Below are 19,191 nucleotides of genomic sequence, written 5' to 3' on the forward strand. Positions count from 1 at the left end.
GAGAATGAGCTCTGCCCTGGCTGGACCGCTGTGCCCGGACAGTTTCTGTGCGGTGACACTGTTTCCAGAATCACTCACTGCAGCTGCGGGGCTGTCAGGCAGCCTGGCCATCCTCCAGCCTTTGGAGTGGTAATGCAGCAGCAAGCCTGTGCACGGCCTCGCAGGGGACCCTCTGAGCCTCACTGCCCATCCTCAGAATGCCCTGGGGCCACCGATGACACCGATTCCGGAGGCTCCAGCTCTCAGTGGCCATGCAATTAAGCCTAACAAGGCACAAGGAGCTCCTTGGGGGGCACGCAGAGATGCCCGCAGTAATTGGCAGCAGGCCTCTGGTTCCCCAGGGGCAAAGGATTATATGCTGGCAGCAGGGAAGGGCCAAGGAAGGGTCAAGACCTTGAGGGAGGCCAGATGGGATCACCCAGCTTCATGCATAAGTCATGAACAGCTCTGCTGACTGCTCCGAGCTCTCCAGACCAAGACACGGCAGGGCCCATCCCTGGTCTGGGGACGCGGACCACACGGGCCTCTTCTGTGCTGGGCGATGGCTGCCGGTCCAGGGTTGCTCCCCCGCATCTGACTGTGGTGCCAATAATGCTGACTTTGGAGCTCTGGATTCTTGCAGAGGCCAGCAATAAAGATGTGCGCACTGTGCAGGATGTGCTCTAGCTCAGCCGTGACCGGACGCCGCGGCTGAAGGTGTGTGTTTCTGACAGCAGGAAGGATGTGCATTCTCAGACAGAAATGGCCTGTTCCTCGGTTTGAGGAAACAAGTAGGAAGAAAGCGTAGAATCTGGGAGTGACATGTGCCCGGGTCCTGGATATTCATGAAGACATTTGCCACTCCCAAAGTATGTAACTGTGCGAATGTGTGTGTGTGTGTCTAAGTGTGTGTGTCTTTCACTGATGCTTCTCTGTGCTATGACCAACGGTCTGCATAACTATCTCCTGTAATCTTTGTATAAGGAGCCTCACCAGGTAAATTAGCACTTAGCTTTGGGACGTTAAATGGCTTGTCCAAGGACACACAGCAGGTAAGGGACAAGGTAAAGGTTTGAACCCGGCTATGTCCAAGTGTCTTCACTTAATCCAGTCACTGGTACTTACTGTCTAAAAGGCTCACTCAATACTCCCCCATCCCCATTTCCTGGCCTCTGCCCCTAAAATGATCTGTCAGCAACAATGCTGGCCCACTTGCCCTCCGCCAGACCCAGAGCTGGGCCCTCTGTCCAAGTCACTGCATTATTAATGCACGAGCAGGTGGATATTATTATTGTAACAGATAAGAAGACTTTCTGCTAGGCTGCTTAACAGGTTTATCTAATCAATATTCCCTTCCTGATCTCTCTTCTAGGGCTGCTCAAAGTCCCTCCCTCTGTGAATTCTTTGCTAGATAAACTAGCCTCTAGAGACAGAAACCATAAACACTTATGTCAATTGTGAATGCCATTATCATTTTTAAATATAAGAAAAATTAAGAAATAAAGATTTTGAAAGTAGATGTCAGCAGGACTTTGAGAAATAAATGGGCAAACACAGATTAGAGTCTGTCCTCTTTCCAGCAAACAGAACTATAAGTGCCTGGAAGGAGCTAACAACAGGCAGGTTCTGAGCAGGAGGGGGCGGGGCTCTCTCACACCCAAATCTTTTTCACCACTTGCTGCGATGATAACTACCCATTCTGGATATTCAGGAGCAGCCACTAGAGCTTCTCAAAAGATGTGCGTATGAACTACCTGGGGGACCCTGCTAAAACGTAGATTCCAACTCAGCAGGCACAGGGCGGGGCCTGAGAGCCTGCATTTCAAATAAGCTATCCAGTGGTGAAGCTGCTGCAGGTCTGGGACCTCAGTTTGAGGAGCAAGGGGCTAGAGCTCCTTGCTAACTCAGCCACACCATCCAGCGATCCCTATTTCAGCATTTTCACTACACTCTGGATTCTGAATCCAGAAATGCTTTTTGCTGGATAATCTCAGTATCTGGCCTGGGACGTACCATGAGTACGCGCTTCTTCATGTTACGGTAAACAGTAAACACTTGCCTCATACAAGAGAAAGATGGGAATAAACAAAACGACAATCTGTGACAGCTCTGATGATCTCGAACTTCGACGAAAGCTGAATGGGGCACATGGAAAACACCTTCAGGTAACCAACCAGCAGGTATTTTTCATGCCCCAATGTTTTTACAATTACGCAGGCAGAAAGGGATTTGTATTTTGGAAATTAGATAAATTTTTGGTAAAGTCAGGAAGTTAATATAACATAGGAAAAAAAATGAGGAGGATGTTGATGAAGACACGTGCTAAACATTCTGCTTACACTATCTCATTTAATTCTCGCAACGATCTTATAGTAGAAATATTATTTCTCTTATTTCTATTCGGAAACTGAAACTCAAGATAGATTACCTGTCCAATTGTTCACCAAAAAAAAACAACGAAAAAAATAAGACTCGAATCCAAGACCACCAAAACGCCCTAGCCTCCTCACCTTTACGCTATACGAGCTTTTTCTTCAGGAATGAGAACTAGCGTCTAGTAACAGTTCAATCTTTACCTATTTCAGTGTAAAGAGGACTACATCGTCAGGCTATATCAAATAAACTAAAGACTTTTAAAAAATAAAATTAGGGCAACCGATTTTCTTCATTAAAGATACATGCTGAGTTGTTTTAAATCAAATCCTCTATATGAAAAAGGGACTCACTCAATCATTTGGATAGTCGCTGTTTATCTCAACGAAGGGTGATGTGTTAGTTACACATCTGAACAGCTACACACGTTAACTCTTCTCAACTACAAAAGACAAACCGTCTCCTGTATTAGGCTAACAAGGGCACGAGTGCAGTAGGGCAGAGATGCTCTCAAGACAAAGAACAAGCAGCCTTCGGGTGTTCGGGCACCACCCACCCCCCCACCCCCCCCCCTGCGGCAGACAGCCCTCGGGGCCAGAGAAGGAATCCCAGGCAAGCGACTTCACGCCTTCACGACGCGTACAATTCTGTTCTTGAAGTCCTCTTAAGGCTTACTTCAGCAGAAACCCAAGGAACCTTGGGCTAATGAACTTGCTGATGGTTCTTGTTCGCGCAGCAAACAAATGGTTAGCGCAGCAACCATTTAGGTTAAATGAGAGGGGGAGAGGATGGGATGGTCTTTTACTTGTGTATTATAGTGTTGGAAATATATAACTCCCCAGAAAATATGTACTTCTGTGAGTAATACATTTTGTTTTATACAGTAGAAAACTATTGGATTTAGTCTAACGTCTATGAAAGCATCCAGTTTAATAGATTGGACAAATAAAATGCCCCTAACACTTATCTTTGGAAAATATGGCTGAAAATATATATATTCATACTCTCTTTTACTGTGTGTGTGTGTATTCACTTTCTTTTATTGTGTGTATACACAAACTGTATGTATATATACTGCCAAAGGAGAGGAATTTACATATAGATGAGTAATAATGTATACACACACACTTACGCACATACCTATAAACAAATAGCTCTCCTGCAGGAGACGTAGGGGGAAATGTCCACACACCACAGCTGAGTGTTCTGTCGCTTTTCTCTGTGCCAAGAGGGTATTTAATTTGGGTGGAACACCACACCTACGGTGCTAATACGCTGTGCCCATGAAGGGCTGTGGGGTTTGCTGGCTCCATCTGCCACGATTCTTAAATGTTTCTTCTCACTGTGTTCAGGAAGACTTTTTCAAATTGGTTTTATAAATAATTCACTTGGCTTTTGTCAGAGTTTATTCTGCTATTGAATCCCTCAAATGGCTTTTAAATTTGAATGTCATGCTTTATTTTATGGATGTAATAATCTTTTGAGTCTTTGTGAGGAGACTAATTAGAGTTTTTTTTTCCTCAAGTCTTGTGCCATATTTGTTTCCCTGTGGCTTTTCCGGTTCACTGTGGTCACTCTTAGGCTAGGACTTTGCTTAAATGTCCGGAGATCCTCTTTGTTCGTATTCACATGTGAAGCTCTATATAAGCGAGCACTGGTACCCTGATGAGCTACCTCAGGAATGTCTAAGATCTCGCTTTGATTTCCTTGGAGGATCTTCTGCTAAGTGGATGCTGCTGAGAGCTGTGGGCAGTCTTGCCCTAAGGTTAGTTGGTAAGAAATGAAGGAAAAATAAAGACTCAAATTCAGGGGAGGAACAGGGACAAAAGGTTGAATGTTCACTTTGGTGGAGGGCAGTGGCTCTGGGGGTCAGGGCAGCCCAACCCGGAATTCAGTTACTCTGTATCTGCCTTAGGGCGCCTTGGGGAAGGGTCCTGGGGTGAACACCTCCAAGGACGGGGTTGGGGCCTCAGCTCTTCCTCTGAGCCTGGATTCTTGCAGAGCGTCTCGGTATACTTGCTTCTCCGCCTAGGGTGGGGTCTGTGGTCTCCTGAATTCCAAATACTATTTCTGTTAAACTATTTGTGTTTTCTGGAGATTTCCCAAATTAGACATCTATTATTGATACCTTTTCCTATTTTCAGTGAGATTGGGCTTTTTCACAATTTTTATACTTATGTTGATCATTTCAACGAAGTTCGGGGAGGCGATCAAGGGAAACACATGAATTTTTCACCATCATGATTAAAATCTCAATTCATTTAGAAATAAATGTCAATATATGTGTATGTGTTTATGTGTATGTGTGTATTTATGTGTATACACATATATGTGTATATATGTCGATATATGTGTATGTGTTTATGTGTATGTGTGTATACACATAATACACACATACACATAAACACATACACATATGCCATGTGTATCTAGAAAGATATAAAACAAAATGTTCACTATGGGAACATACGGGTTAAAAGTTTAAGGGTGGCATTTTCTACCTTTTACCCTTACACATTCCCCGAGTTTTCCACCGTGACTGTATATTTGTTTTATTTTTGTTGCTATAATTTTTTTTAGTAACAAGTCCACATAAAGGGTACAATTCAGTGGTTCTTAGCACATTCACAAAGGTGTGCAGCCAACGCCACAACTGGTTTCAGAACATCTTCATCCCCTAAAACACACCTGCGTCCATTAGCGGTCACTCTCCATTCCTGTCTTATCTCCCAGCAACCACTAATATTTCTGTCTCTACAGATTTATATATTTTAGTATTTCGTATAAATGGGATCATATAGCATGTGGCCTTTTTGTGTCTAACTTCTTTTGCTGAGCATAATGTTTTCAAGATTCATCCATATTGTAGCATGTGTCATTTTTTCATTCCTTTTTATGGCTGAATAATATTCCATTGCATGGATATACCACATTTTATTTATCCATTTATTAGGTGATGGACGTTTGGGTTGTTTTCGCTTTTTTGGTAATTATGAACAATGTTGCTATGAACTTCATGTACAAATTGTGTATTACTTTATTAAAAAATACTGCTTTAGAAAGATTACAAATATCTTTTGAAACAGTCAATAAATCAAACTTCTCACTAATGTAGAATAGCTTTGCTCCTATTACTCTAAAGCATATGACTTTACTATACTCTTAAAACTAATACTTGCAAATAGCTTGATAAAATAAATTAGCCATAAGCAGACATTTTTGCATTAACTGGTAGTCAACTAATAAATCTAATCTTTACAACATAGTAAAGGTACACTGAGGTACATTAACAATTTCTGTGCTACTTACAAACATTACTTCGGAATAGCAGGCCTACCTTCTAAGAAAATTATCTTAGAACGTATTCCATTCTGTTGCATGCAACATTCAGAAAACAATACTTGTGCACTGAATTAAAACCTGCCCAGGCTGTGAAATGAGGGGAAGAAAAATCTATTTTGCCGCCCCCTTATAGAGTGCAACCTTTAGAAGGGATTATTTCCATTACATTTTCATCAGGGACTGGCAAAGAAAAGTATATCATGTTATTACCGAGCCTGGAAATGTAATGACTTACAGGTTGCTAAGCAACACTTGGCGTTAAAGGGCCCAGTATCTGTGATCTCCAGAGACACTCTCAAATTTCATTAAAACCTGTTCATAACCATTACACAAAAGCTCCATGCGGAGTTTATAAACAGGCTTCGTTTCTTGACATAATGGAGTGAAAAAAGCAAGTGACATCAAAACTTTTGTAGTTCTTAAAACCAAATATTTTGGAGACTCCATTAGCAAAATCTATGACGTTTTGAGGTGTTTCATAGAATGAAAGTGCTATCAGTTTATAATAAACAAAAGAACTTAATATCTTAAAAAATGATATTGTGCAGAACTTTGAAGAAAGGATGAACATGTTTTGTGTATAAACTGGGGTGATTAGAAATAAGACTCCTAATCATTATTTACTTCTAGGAGAGCCATGCTAGTAGTATGCTTTCAAATGAAACGGGAAAGCAAGAGGCCACAGAAAATTCTGAGGGACACTTTCAAAATATTCCCTTTAGCAATGGTGTTGGAGAAAGCAGATCCCTGAAACAGAAAAGGTTACGGCAGCTCTCAAAAACGACCCCGTGTGCATCACCGGGATGCTGGTCTAGGATGTTTGGCTCAACTCCCCAAGATGCTAATGAGACCTGGTCTCTCCACACTGAACCTGCAGGCCACCTAGCCGCCTCCTCCATCGCCTAACGTTCTAAAGAGAAATACTGGGTGGAGACTGTGTCGTTAGCTCAGCCTTACTCACCAACCCTACAAATCAAAACGTTAAAAAAAAAAAAATCAGAGTGAATGTCTACTGAATAACATAGATCAGAAGGGTTGCTGACTGTGATGGTTGATGACAGCTGATTTTAAAGGCAAATTCTTAAACAGAAACTATACCTGATGTGGGATCATCAGATTTGCTCAGCCAAAATGGTAGTTACAGAATGGCAGAGGGTTCTTGTTACCAAATATTTATTTTCAACACCCAAGCCCCCAGGAACTCTGACTTGGGGAGCACATGTTCTTGGGGCATGAATAAGTTCACTAATCAATTGATGGGTGGTTCGCTCTCGGGCGCTCACACACGAAAGTGCCTGTCCAGGCCCAGGCAACGTGCTTTTTTAGTAATCGGCATATTCATGATATACAAATAAGCTGCAGAGCGAAAATGCAATTCTTGCAGAAGATACGGGATTTCATTAAATCACGGCCAGTGATGGTGGAAGGATCACACCCAAAGCCTTTGATGAGTGAGGGACAGACAGACAAGACCGGACGATCATCAGCTGAAGAAGAGAAAAATCTCTTCAAGTGTGAGGACAGGACAGGGCTTCAGAAGGGAATACGAATTCGAATAGCAATGGAAAATGAATGAAGGCCTTAAACGGTTTTGCTAAAAAATGGTGCTGGGAAGGTTCAGCAGGAGGCTGTCACAATGTGCTGTCACGCGACTTTGGTAGTGTGAACGACGACACATGAAGAAGTCTGTGATCGCTGGCGGAGCCCCGTGGCCGAGTAAGACCAGGGGCGGGGGCACCACTGCCCGGGCCGGAGTCAGGATCCCAGAACTCCGAAGACTCCGGCACAGCCCCTGCGCCTCGCGCACAGCCTCGCCCGCCCCATCGGCCTGGAACCGTTGGGACCGGTCTCAGTGCGTGCTTCATCCAAGGGTGTGCTGGTCACTACGCAAAGCCCAGGTTCCCCGGGTCACCCTCTCTCCCTGGACGCTCAGCTCCATGAGACTCTGCAAGCACGTCCCTGAGCTACTTGTTCGCCCTCCTCTGGAACTTTGGTCACTGTGTCCTTTGGATGGTCAAAGCCAAAACATTCTATGTCCTTGGTTTCTTCCCGCAACGTTCCTTCATTTTCTTGCTCTAACGAAACGGGACTTTTCCCTCATGATATGTCTTTCCCTGTAGGCATCTCTCAAACCCCTTGAGTCACTGGGCCTGAAGGTGGCTCCCTGGTTCTCACTGCTGCTTCCTAACTGTCCGCCACCCCTCCTCCACGCCCCCCACGCCAGCTGTGAACCTAACGTCACCAGTGAATACCACCTGCTACTCTTCCCTGCTGCAGCGCACGGTCCTCGTCTTCGACACCACTTCCGTCACAGCGCCTGGTAACAGCCACGTCCACAGAGAGGGACCTTTCGGCACCTTCGATTCTTCCCTCCGATGACACTCACTCCGGGGTTTCACGTTATGCCTGGTCATGGCCATTAGCGGGCCGCCCTCCAGCATCTGATTCGGCCCCCGCACTCCGGTCGCCGCCCCCACCACTGCTCTCTCAGCTCTCTCTTGCACTTGGAATTCCAGACCTGCAGACCCAACAAGCCAACGAGGATGTGTGACATGCCCGCTACTCAAAAGTAGCACGTCCGGACAGAGCTCCTGACTCCTCCTCCCCCACGCGAGCTCCTCCTGGGTGCCGGCCATCCGAGGTTCGGCTTGGGCCGTAACTGGAATCATCTTTGACTATTCTCTTTGTCTCACAGCCCATATCCAATCTGCTGGCCAATTACATTGGCTCCACTTTCAAGATTTATCCAAAACGGGCCTCTCCAAGCCACGATCGGGACTTTCCTGGCCTGCAGAGACCTGACGTCTCTTACCCCTCAGCCTCTTCCATGACTGCTCTCAGTGCAGCAGCAAGATCCTCTCCCCGCTCTGCCGAACCCTACAAAAGCTCCTCGCCCACTCAGGATAAGGGCCAGCCTTTCCGAGGGCTTCCAGCCTCGATGGCTGCCTCCCTCCTCCGCACCCCTTCCGGTCATCACCCTCGCATCTTTTGCTCTGGACACACTGGCTTCTTCGCAGTTCCCAGCACACGCCGGATACGTACCTGCCTTGCGGACGCAGCAAGTGCTGTCCCTGCCTCGTGGGCCCAAATATCCGCCCCCTCCCCGCCCACTTCCTCCACGTCCTTCCAGTCTTTACTTGGATATCATCTCGGTGAGACCTTCCTTAGCCACAGCATCTAAAGTTGCAAATGTCCCACAATACTTCCTATCGTTCTGTTTTTCTTCTTATCGGGTTTTTAATACTTAAAATATAACGTGGTTTATTTAATAAATGTGGTTATTGTCTCGCTCTCCCCAGGAGGCTCCTGCAGAGCAGAGGGTTGTGTCTGTCTTGTTCACTGCCACAGGGCAGGCACTGAGGAACTGCTTGCTGAGCGACGAGTCGCTCCGTCGTACTGAAGACTGTTCCTGAATACCACTGTGCCATGCTCAGCCATGCGTCAGAAGACTGTCTTCACAATGTTCTTAGAAGGCAAAATCGGTTCATTGTAATACATTTTAGGGGGTTTTTTGACATTAAGTCCCAATCAAACATTTCGTCATTATTTACCACAATTGCCAGGTGGCCAGTCTAAGTGAATTTACATTAAGCAGTTAGATATTCAGTAACACTTATTCCGGAACAAAAAGAAACTGCTGTGTTACAAAATCACATACAGGTATGTACATACACACACACACACACACACACACACACACACGCACGCACACCCCTAAACATGGTCGAGTATTTCTTTTGATCAATTTCAAAACACTAACTTACAAAAAACAAGAGGGCATAATATACCATTAAGTTCAACTTATCTAACACTTTAAATTTAAAATACAGATATTTAAAATATTCTAAAATTCAAATGTTAAAATTTTTATCTTTAGCTTTTTCTATGATTATTTTAAAACAAAAAACTTGGAACCCAATTCTAGTTTTTTGTTATATCAGCGTACCTGCTTGAAAACAATCCTTCAGAGGCTATTCCTACTAATATAATTAATGTCAATAATAGCTATTAATTCTTTCGGTGGATAGAATTCATTTATTCAGATTAATACAGATTATATAAGGGGGCATTATGTTAAAATATTTTAAAAACGAGATTTAGAAACAATGCAGGTGTTGACAAGAAAAGGGTCACCAGGACGATTCTCCTTGCCGTCCACATTCACGAGGAAACGGCTTTCACACATGTGCGGCCTGATTCTTAACATGCTTTGAACGCTCATTATTTTGAGAATGGTTTTGTTAAAAGCATGTCATTTAAAACATCCCATATCACAAGAGAGTCTAGAGCATTCTGCTCAGAAACAGCTGCATAGTGAGGTTGATGATGGTCAGAAGACTCACGAGGTACTAGGAAAACTCTAAAAACTCCAGATAATAAGTGCCTATAAATGGGAATATTCAAGGTTTGAAGAAATAAATGATCCCTCACAACAGCTTCTCCCCCACTCCTCCTTGGTTATGAGGAGGCTGTAGAACTTAAAACAAATTCCGGGGAGTCTTAGCTTTCTACTCACAATTGACATTGGGTAGATTCTCAAAAAATTAATATTATGCAAGAAAACAGTATTCCTGGCAGGACTTCTCTCTTTTTGAGGGATATTATATCTGTTACCAAGGTTAGCAGATTGGCCCTTTCCACAGTTAAGAACTCTTTCTTTTGCTTCATGAACATTATCCCATAGTTAGAGGTTTTTACCCTTCGCTTTAAAAAGTCGTGGGGAATATAGACATTCGCACAGTGCCAATGTATCTCTGCAAGGATTACTTAGTAATTGCAAAGGGAAACACATATCTGCATGATAGAGAGATGCGACAGACATCCCTTAAACAAAGCAATTAAACTCAACGTCACTGAAACTGGGCAGCCTGGCATCATGTGCCTCCTAATGGCACACAGTGTGAAGGGCCATTTCGATGAGATATTGTGACCAAAAGTGTAGCAAGGAAACCTTCATACTATTCCAGAATGTTAGACAGACTGCCAGGCAACTGCCTCAGGCGCTTCGAAAAATCAGTTTCATAGGGGAAAAAAAGGCAGGAAGACTCTTCTGGATTAAGAGAGACTAAGAAAACAACAAATTTAGTATGTGGGTCTTGATTGGAATACGGCTTTTAAAAACACTATAAAAGACACTTTTAATAACTAGGACAATTAAATATGAACTGGATATTAATGACAGTACGAAACCGATTTTCTTGGGTATGACAATGTAGCGAGGGGCCAGATGTCATGATACCTTTACTGGAACGTGACTTAAAACACACACACACACACACACACACACACACACACACACAGGAATGAAAAACATCGTGGTAACAACACTGTGTGAATAAAGTATATATGGATGCCTGAAAAAAAATATGATAAAAATGGTAAAATGATATTTCTGAAAATTCTTGATTACTCAGATGTTCGCTGTACTATTCTCTCAACTTTTTTTGTGGTTTTTAAAATTTTTCATGATATAAAGGTAGGCAAAGTGTCATAAATGGCAACAGGAGCTAAAGAAGAGAAGGCTCCTTACAGAAGGCAGAGGGTGAATTTTATTTGACAGGAAGATTTCCAGAAGGGGGCAGGGGAGCTGAATCTCTTGAGAAAAGAAGTCGAAACAGAAGGAAAATTATGCTGCCCAGGGGCCAAAGACATCAGACTGGAAGGGAGGACGGGAAGATGGCCAGGCCACTGGTGAGGAGCTTCCACGTGGGCAGCGGAGGAGGGAGCTGAGGAACGTAGGAAATGTGAGGAGAGGGGACATGTTCAAGGCGGAATTTAAGAAAATGTTCTCTGTCACTCGCACATCTTCAGGCCCCCGAACCTACGGCAAAGCTCCACGTGCTTCCCCAGGCCCTCTGCTGTTTGACTGCTATTTGACTCATGGCCACACAGGAGTCTAGTTCTGGCTGTACATGACTCGATTCCACTGGCCATATGCGTCCTGATTCTGTCTTGCTCAAAATCTCAGGAACATTTCCACTGGAGGTTAAGTAAAAATTCTAGGCAAGATATTTCTTTTCTTTGTTGGAAAGATACAATTAAATCATTCAAAGAGCTCCCAATGAACTTGACACAGCAACCATTGACAGAATGAAATCCAGTGTGACAACCAATGGGCGAGCCTGGATTCAAGGAGAGACGCCCTCTTGGAAACTCATGAGAACATCCTCGCAGAGTTTCAGAACACCTTCTAAGGCACCATATTTCACGAAAACTAATTGCATTTACTTTTACTCATTTGGGTACACAGTGTTTCTTTTCTCAATGTTACTGGTTTCGCACCAATCTCCTCCGTTCTCACTCCCCTTTTTCCCTTTGAGGAAATGAATCAAACAGAAGGTGTTACCACAGGAAAAGTAACCTAAGAGGGAGAGAGGCGCGCGAGGCCTTGAGAAGCATTCTTTACTTTTCTAATAGAAACAGTCTCTTCTGATTCTAAATTTCAACTCATCCTGGTTCTAAAAAAACAAAAAGAATGGCTATTCAATTCCCAGGTATCGCATTTGGTTTCTTTTACGCTTTAAAGACTCTGCACATGAAGAAATGCTGTTACACTGATTTTCAGCATGAAAACATCTCTGTTCTCATGGCCAAATGAAAAAAAACCAGAAGCCCTGCATAGGAATTTAAAGGGAACATGGCGGTGAGCTCGGCAAGACTCTCCGAAAGCCAGAGGGTAAAGGGTCTCCAAGGAAGGGCTGGGTATTAGTAATCATCTTTAACACTAATCGTCTGCAGAGAGCTCCCCCAAATTGCTCCCCCGCCACCTCTGCTGCACCGGACGGGCGGGCGGGCGGCAGGAGTCGGTAACCTCGGCATGTTACAATCACCCTCCCACGAACAGCGTCTCTGCTTTCACAGAGTAAGTAGTTAATTGTATACGTACGCTTACACCAGTTTTACAGAACAAGTCCGTGGTGGTTTATGTGTAGTCAATATTTTGAGTGTCAGAGTAAGCTAGCTATAATTAAAAGACAAGCAGGTAATCTACAATCATCACTCTGGGGAAGCTCCCACGGAGAGCAAGTTTGCTGGATATAGGTAAACCTGAGAGCACCCTGAAGGATTTCCATCACATTTTTAAAGCTGGAGCGCAGAGTATAATTACAAAACCTCCCAACTCCCTAGTAAATTACAACAGATAATGAAATTCTTAGGAATTCTCAACATTCTCTGGATGTTCTGAATGCAGACAAAGGACGGAAAAGCCCCAAGGGGCAAAACAGATCCCAGCTCCATTAGCGCAAATTAAACACCCTATTTCTTTCATTCGTTAGTGAAAACTGTCATTTTAGAAAGAAACTGTCACAAGACTGGGACTTTAAACAGGTATTTCAAGAATCCAGGACCTTCTGTGTGACTCCGAGGGGAGAGATCTGCCATGTTATTCCCCAAGACGGCTTGCTAACAACCACAGTTTACAAGTACTGACATGCTCATTACCTGGCCTTGTGAACTATGGGGCCAAGTCTATGTCAGGCCGCCCTGTCTGAAACCACCCAGGCTCGCTCAGCTTTAGGGCAAAGAGGGCACTCATCTATCGGGCCTTCGCGGGGGGTGGGGAAGTGTCTCACAGAGTAGCAGCATCCTGTTGTTAGAAGTGCTTCTGGAGAGGTGAACGTCCTTTAAGGTAGGTCCACAGGGAGGTTGTCTGCCCCTCCGTAACTTCTTACAATCAGGAGGACGCACTTCGCAGTCCTCCCTAATCCAATTACTGACATCGGGTGATACATCTCGAAAGGTCTCTGCTTCTCTCTCGAATCTGGTTCCTCCAGTCCAGCGAGGCAGGCGTAAGAGGCCAGCCCCCTTGAAGCCGCAGCAGACCTTGGCTTCCACCCCTCACATCTCTCAAGTTCCCGTCCTCTGCACATCTGCCTGTCCAATCTCATTCGCTTCTCAGGAACTCGGCGGGGACACTGTGGCAGAGACTGCGGCATGGACACTGAGCCCCTTTGAAGGTCCCTCTCAGCCTGACCTATGCAAACGCAAAGAACTGAAATGACCTCACAATGTACAGCAAAGAGCAAAAATGAACAACTGCCAATAACAACAGCAGAGATTTTACAAACATTTCATGTTAGCTCAGTGGACACTCATTAAATACCTATTACATGCCAGTTCCCACGACAAAGCTTTATTTCACAGTAAAGATAACTGGAATTCAACTGAGTTGCTGCCACTGTCCTTTTCTTTCAGAAACCAGAATTTCCTAATTCCAACTACCGTGTCCAAACTCCAAATGTGATTAAAACCCACGTTTGGAACCTCCTGGCCTCTCCCGGCCCACTTCTTACGTCTCCCGACCTACCCCACGGATCTGAGGCCTTTGCTCAGGGTGAGCTTCCTCCTGGTTCCGTCTGCAGTTCTGTGGATGGAGGGTGGTGATGGCTGTACCACAGTGGGGATATACTTAGCGCCCCTGAACTGTACAATTAAAAATGGTTAAAATGGTTCCACGCATGGACGACCACCACGCCCTTCCACACTCAGCTCAAACGGCAACCTCCTTGCCAACCTCCTCTCCAAAGGGCCATTCCTGTCAGAAACCTCGTTGGCTCCCGCAGTTAGCACTGACTGTGTTCTGCTTTATAATGAACCTGGGTGTTTCTCTATCTCCGCAGTTAGAGGTCCTGAGCGTGGGGACCAGGATGATCAGATCTTAGTATCCCCAATACAGAGCTCCCGCACACTAACAACCCTACTACTTACTTTTCCGTGAATGAAAGAATGAACCTCTCAGGTACTTTCTAGAACAAAATTTGGTCGAATTCAGCTGCATGAGTGCCGGCAGAGCCCACGGCAGGCCTGGGCGGAGCCACAGCAAGGCAGCCGGCTCCCTGGGAAGGGCACGAGCTGGGGCAACTCGACTCGGGCTGGTTCCAGCTCTGCCACTTCCTGATTGGTGGCCTTGGGAACATTACTTAAGCTCTCTGGGACTCAGTCTTTAATCTATAAAGTGAGAAAGATCACTGGAGCTGACTCTCTAAGGTTGCTGTGAAGATTAAATGAGATAATGTACCAAGTCTTAACACAGGAACTGGATGACACTTCTAAGGACATCCTCTGATCACCTTTTGTAGGTCAGATACTGTGACATGCTGAAGAAAGAATGATAAACAAGACCACATCACTGTCCTGAACAAGTGTATTGTGACGAGAGAAAAGAAGGTAAACCAGCAGCTGCAGAATAACGGCTGCCACACAGGTTGGAACAGAGAAGGAAGGACTATCTCCCTGGAGTGGGCACCGGCATCAGAGAACTCTGGGTAATCTGCTGTGATTTCTCTCCAAATGCACTAAACTCAGCACTGCGTTTAAGCAGAAGGGAGATTCAGGACAGGCAAGTTCAAGGCTCAAGCCGAGCTGACCGAGTCCCGAAATCCCTGTGTGTTTTGCGCAACTTCGACCCAACAGTGACTGGCCTGGGATGATTTAGAAAACTTTCAGAAGATTTTAAAGGACTTATCATAGATGGCTGGCCCGCAAACATTGCGAGCATGCCTGAACAGCTGAAGGAGAGATATCAAGGGATTAGAGTGGCTTGCAGAGGTCTCCTCCATGAAACGGTAGGAAACAGTACATTTGACTCTTGGGTCTGTCCAGACTGTTTCTCTTGTTAAGAAAACAAGTCATTGGAATTTCAACCCAGAACATTTTTATATCTTGCTTTCTAAACGCTGCAAAAAAATGTTCCATGGTTTCTTGGAGGAATGGCTGATTTCAGGGGTAGTACAGAGAAAAGGTACAAGATGAGCCTCGCATATTATATGAGGATGGGAAATGCTCAAAACTAAAATGATGGGCATATCAAAAGGCACAACAGACATCCAGAAGGGGTTTCCACGGGCCAAGTATGAGAGAGATTACAACCCGCTGAATAAAAGAAAAACCCAAGTCAATCCTGATAATAATGAAGAGATAAATGGGGCAGAAAGGTGGAAACGACCCAATGCCTATAACAAACGAATAATGAACAAAATGTTCTATACTTACACAATGGAATATTATTTAGCCTTAAAAAAGAATGAATTCTGACATATGCTACAACATGAATGAACCTTGAACACATTGTGTTAAGTGAAATAAGCCAGACACAAAAGAGCACATATTGTATGAGTCCACTTGCATTAAGTACCTAGAGTAGTCACATTTAGAGACAGAAATTAAAATGGTGGTTACCAGGGGCTGGGGAGAGGGGGAAATGGGCAATTACTGTTTAATGGGATGATGAAAACATTCTGTGCTAGACGGTGGTGACGGTTGTATAACCATGGGAATATACCTAATGCTATTGAACTATACAATTGAAAATGGTTAAAATAGTAAATTTTACATGTATTTTATAATTAAAAAAAAGGATGAGTAGCACCAGAAATGACTAGTCTTACATAAATAGGCAAAAATCACTTAAATTCAACTTTCCTTCCACAAACAAAATCTAGCTGACTCTGTATGTGGCAGGACAAAAAGTATAAGAAAATCAGCTCAGGCAGTGAAATAAACTATGTGATGGAGTAGTCTGATCACTTTGCCCAAGTTGAGGTCTCATCTGTTTTCTGCATGATTAATTTGATCGGTGTTTTAGAAAATGATGCAATTTATTTCCAAAGACGAGTCCATAATCTCTTATGTGCAATTCTGAAAAGCTCTGAAAATCAAAACTTTTCTTCCTGAAGTTTGATTCAAAGATATATTTGGTGGCGGAATGTGACCTGAACTCACACGGGGCCATGCATTTCCCCACTTGGTGTGAACAGTCCTAAACTTCGCTGCAGAAATACGACCACGCTTGGCAACGGCAGCGCCCCAGAGTCTCTCTCCATGGGAGTCATGCTGTGTCTGGCATAAGCACCAGGCCAAACAGATCTGAAGGTTATGAATTCCAAAATAAATCTGGTCCTAAGAGCTTGAAGGAAGAGCTGGTAGATCTCTGCAAAATTAATCACATCAGATACTCGATCTGTATTTCCCAAGCTTTTGTCATTCTCCACCGAATTTACAACTGTGTGATAGCTACACATTGCTCATATTATTCAGTTCTCCAGTACTTGCCTTCGCCATTTTTATTTGAATAAAATTATATTTTTAAAGGAATATCTCATCTCTACTATAAAAGTCAAGCTTCTGGAAGGTCTACCCTCTATTAAAAAGGGACATTCTGAAGCATTCCAGAGATGTGAAAGATACAGTGATACCAAATTGAGACTTTCATCTTCAATCATCAGAAAGACAGAATTGAAAAGGAAATACCTGCCTTACAATGTGATTCGCTGTGATCTACTGCTGGGCTGGTACACCATCGCCAAGACCTACTCTCCCCAGAGCTATTTATCCTGCATTTTGAGAGACTTGCCTGGGCCACGTCATCATCCTGTCAGGCAAGTAACGACCCTGCTGAGGCAGTAAGTCTTCTTGGGGGTGAGGGAGACCTGGCTGAACAAAAGCTTAATATAGAAAAGAAGAGGATCAATCTCTGTATCTTGCTTCTAGTTCCATAACCTGCCACGTAAATTTAGCTGGGTCATGCACTGCTGTCTATTTGTCAAATGGCATAAAGTTAACCTGAGTATAACCGTCTGGCGCATCCACAGCCTCCTCGTGCCAAAGGACTCCTCAAGATAACGGTATGTAGAAGCAAAGAGACCGACAAGCCAGAACACGGCCCAGATTAAGGAGACCTCCACTCTTTTATTAACTTCAACAACAGCTACTGCAAACAACAGCCTTCAAAACCAGCAGAATAAGATTTACTATAAAAAGAAAACAAGTCTGTCTTCAAAAGTACCTTTAAATCAACATCAACTATGCATATTTTATACAAATAAATGGGACAAAAGGGGAAAGTTTTCCCTTATGGCAGAATACTGGGAGTTAGAAATGCTGAGATTAGAAAATCTCCATCTGCAACTATCACAAATCTAAAAGTAATAATTTCACACTGATTTAATGAAATGATCAAAATTAATATCACCAGCAAGGGGCAAAAAGTCACGAGTCTCTAGATGGGATGAACTGAAAAAGACACAATATCTGTCCTGGATTTTTCCTGAATCTAACTGTCAGACGACATCAGCTAGATGCAAATTGAGGGTGATTCCACAAAACACCCAGCTACATTCTTCAAAATTGTGATGGAAAACAAAGAAAGGTTACGGGACTATTCCAGATTAAAGACATCGGTCTGCTAAAATCCATGATCCTGGACTAGATCCAATACCAGAGGAAAAAAAAGCTACAAAGAACATTATTGGGACAGTTGACAGAATTGGAATATGGATGGCAGGTCAGTAAAAGAACTGCATCAAGGTTCAATTTCCTGATTTTGATTGGAGTAGTTAAGAGAACATCGATTTTGTTTAGAAATACACACTTGCGTACTAAGGGGTGAGGGGCACAATGTCCTCTAGCACCCCGATAGTTGAGAAAAGGCATCATGGACAGACTCTGTTATGCATTCATAATGGGTGACGACGGGGGAGGTAATGAGTTATTTTACTGAAATGAGGCTGAAGTGAACGACTGCTCCCCGTCCACTGGCTGCCACTCACGCGGCCCTCCCCAGCCCAGGTTCCCGTGTGGACTCACCATTCTTCTGAGAATCCTCAACAGAAGCTTCTGCTCCTTCGGGTCCTCCTTGACTGTCAGTAAATCAGCAAAGTTCTCCGCATTTTCGGGAGACAGGCTCTCTGGGTTTTCTCCTCCATAGAGCTGAACCAGTATAGACAGACACTTGGATGAAACTTCAAAAACTTCGGGATCCTCGTTAGGGAGCTGAAAATTAACAAATAGGGTTACGTAAACTCCATCAAAGATGGCACTGGTATTCCTCAAGAACTATGGTAAAATTTGGCTTACTAGGGAAAATGTCCATCTGCGTACCAAGTCTGACTAATTAAATCGTTTTCTGAATGGATCTTTTCCAAAATGCATAGTGACTCAAAGAAAGCTACTAGCACAAAACCGGAAGAAAGTCCTGCAGCCTATTAATCCAGTGGTCCCCAACCAGGTGCCAGTGCTCCTGTGAGCATCTAATGCCTGATGGTCTGAGGTGAAGCTGAGGCGGTGATGCTAGCGCTGGGGAGCGGCTGGGGAGCGGCTGCAGATACAGATGAAGCTTTGCTCGCTCACCAGCCCCTCACCTCCTCCTGCTGTACAGCCCGGTTCCTAACAGGTCACAGACTGGTACCAGTCCACAGCCTGGGGGCTGAGGACCCCTGCATTAATCCATAGTCAAGAACGGCTAGTAACAAGCAGAGGAAAGCACATGTCATATATGCATATATTTATACGTGTGTGTGCGCGCGCGCGTGTCTAGGGTGTGAAAACAATCTGATTTTTCATAGGCATGTCCCTTATATTCTTGCTTACTATTAACTTGTTTTAGGAAAAATCCATTTCCTAGAAGATACTAAGAAACACTTTCAACTTGTCTGTGTCCAAATCATTACTGACTAAACAGGTGAGAACGCGTGGTTTCTGTACGTATTCAAAGGTATA

The 19,191-nt window shown here is 44.0% G+C and overlaps 1 protein-coding gene across 8 annotated transcripts in view; it reads right to left on the reverse strand.

The window, feature by feature from the left end:
• The window catches only part of ULK4 (unc-51 like kinase 4), a 364,809-nt gene that overhangs the window by 74,938 nt on the left and 270,680 nt on the right, over positions 1-19,191 (reverse strand). For 5 of the 8 annotated variants that reach the window (XR_004950599.1, XM_016163283.2, XM_036219850.1 and 2 more), the window contains exon 35: positions 18,280-18,465. Coding sequence is in view for 7 of the 8 variants with exons in the window: in XM_016163283.2 (XP_016018769.2) it covers positions 18,280-18,465 (186 nt within the window). In the remaining variant the exon portion in view is untranslated. Of the gene's footprint in view, positions 1-5,347; positions 8,213-8,287; positions 9,160-11,022; positions 13,670-18,279; positions 18,466-19,191 lie in introns of those variants that run through there. The other 3 variants (XM_016163284.2, XM_036219853.1, XM_036219851.1) reach the window with 3 other exon arrangements.

The sequence above is a fragment of the Rousettus aegyptiacus genome, unplaced genomic scaffold (assembly GCF_014176215.1).
Source record: "Rousettus aegyptiacus isolate mRouAeg1 unplaced genomic scaffold, mRouAeg1.p scaffold_m13_p_4, whole genome shotgun sequence".
Classification (NCBI taxonomy): Eukaryota; Metazoa; Chordata; class Mammalia; order Chiroptera; family Pteropodidae; genus Rousettus; species Rousettus aegyptiacus.